The sequence below is a fragment of the Pyrgilauda ruficollis genome, unplaced genomic scaffold (genome assembly GCF_017590135.1).
Source record: "Pyrgilauda ruficollis isolate IOZ18807 unplaced genomic scaffold, ASM1759013v1 scaffold1202, whole genome shotgun sequence".
NCBI lineage: Eukaryota > Metazoa > Chordata > Aves > Passeriformes > Passeridae > Pyrgilauda > Pyrgilauda ruficollis.
This window is the reverse complement of record NW_024510345.1, coordinates 1,824-3,421: the sequence shown is the minus strand read 5'-3', so window position 1 is coordinate 3,421 and position 1,598 is coordinate 1,824. Positions and strand designations below refer to the sequence as shown.

Below are 1,598 nucleotides of genomic sequence, written 5' to 3'. Positions count from 1 at the left end.
GGAGCAGGGAATGGGATCATGGAGCCACCAGGTCATGGGGGTGCCAGTGGTCATGGTCCCACCATCCCTGTTGGATCTCGGGGAGCAGGGAATGGGATCATGGAGCCACCAGGTCATGGGGGTGCCAGTGGTCATGGTCCCACCATCCCTGTTGGATCTCGGGGAGCAGGGAATGGGATCATGGAGCCACCAGGTCATGGGGGTGCCAGTGGTCATGGTCCCACCATCCCTGTTGGATCTCGGGGAGCAGGGAATGGGATCATGGAGCCACCAGGTCATGGGGGTGTCAGTGGTCATGGTCCCACCATCCCTGTTGGATCTCGGGGAGCAGGGAATGGGATCATGGAGCCACCGAGTCATGGGAGACACCAAACGTCCGTCCTCATCCGTGTCTGACCCACCTCAGGACAGTCCTGGGGCCACCACACCACTCCCACGTCCAGCACCAGGGAGCCAAAATCTGGACCCACCAACCCTACGGGATATCTGGGATCAGGGAACGGGATCACGGAGCCACCGAGTCATGGGAGACGCCAAACTTCCATCCTCATCCGTGTTTGAGCCACCTCAGGACAGTCCTGGGGCCACCACACCTCTCCCATCTCCAGCACCACGGAGCGCCAACATCGGCACCCACCATCCTCATGGGGCTCCAAAACTCCACCGCGCGGCCACCGACGCCCCCCACCCTCCCTCACTTGTCCCTGGCGGCCGCCCGGGCGTGGATCCGCGCGTGCCGGGCCAGCGAGGACTTGTTGCTGAAGCTCTTGCCGCAGTGGCCGCAGGGGAAGGGCCGCTCGCCCGTGTGCGAGCGCTCGTGCACCGTCAGGTCCGCCAGGTACTTGAAGCTCTTGCCGCAGGCGCGGCAGGGGTAGGGCCGCTCCTGGGTGTGGCTGCGCCGGTGCATGGTCAGGTTGGACTGCTGGCTGAAGCGCTTGCCGCAGGCCGGGCACGGGTACGGCCGCTCGCCCGTGTGCGAGCGCCGGTGCTTGTTGAGGTCCGAGGGGTTGGTGAAGCTCTTGCCGCAGGCGCCGCAGCCGTAGGGCCGCTCGCCGGTGTGCAGCCGCCGGTGCGTGGTCAGCGTGGACAGGTGGCCGAAGCGCTTGCCGCAGGCGGCACAGCCGTACGGCTTCGCCCCCGTGTGCGTCCGCTCGTGGGTCTTCAGGTGGGTCAGGCGGCCGAAGCTCTTCCCGCACTGCGCGCAGGGGTACGGACGCGATGCCGGCGCCGCGCTCCCGGCGGCTGGTGCGCCTTTGGGGGGGTCCCGCTGGGTTTGGCGCCGGGGGGTTCCTCGCCGGACGGTGGGGGGGTGGTGGGGTTGGGGAAGGGGCGGCTCCGGGGCCGGGGTGGGATCTGTGGGAGGATAAGGAGGTCCATGGGTGGCTCCCGATGGGGAATGTCCGGCTCCGGCCCCTCCGCGCACCAATGGGGGTGGGGAGGGTCCAGGTGCCACCGCTGACCCCCCAAATCCACTCATGGGGGGTCATCAGGAGAAGGGTGAGGCTGGACCTCCAATCAGGAGGGGTTAGACCCAAGGAGATGGTTTGGAACCCAAGGAGATGGTTTGGAGCCCATTGAGATGGTTTGGAACCCAACGA

At 66.8% G+C, this 1,598-nt stretch overlaps 1 protein-coding gene across 1 annotated transcript; it reads right to left on the bottom strand.

Annotated features, from left to right (window-relative positions):
* Nucleotides 1-539: 539 nt before the first annotated feature.
* Nucleotides 540-1,353, bottom strand: LOC121365776 (oocyte zinc finger protein XlCOF19-like; the record flags this gene model as incomplete). The annotated part of the gene is made up of 1 exon (XM_041490222.1): nt 540-1,353. A coding segment is annotated over one exon (659 nt), but the record flags the coding sequence as incomplete, so codon positions are not given.
* Nucleotides 1,354-1,598: the final 245 nt, after the last annotated feature.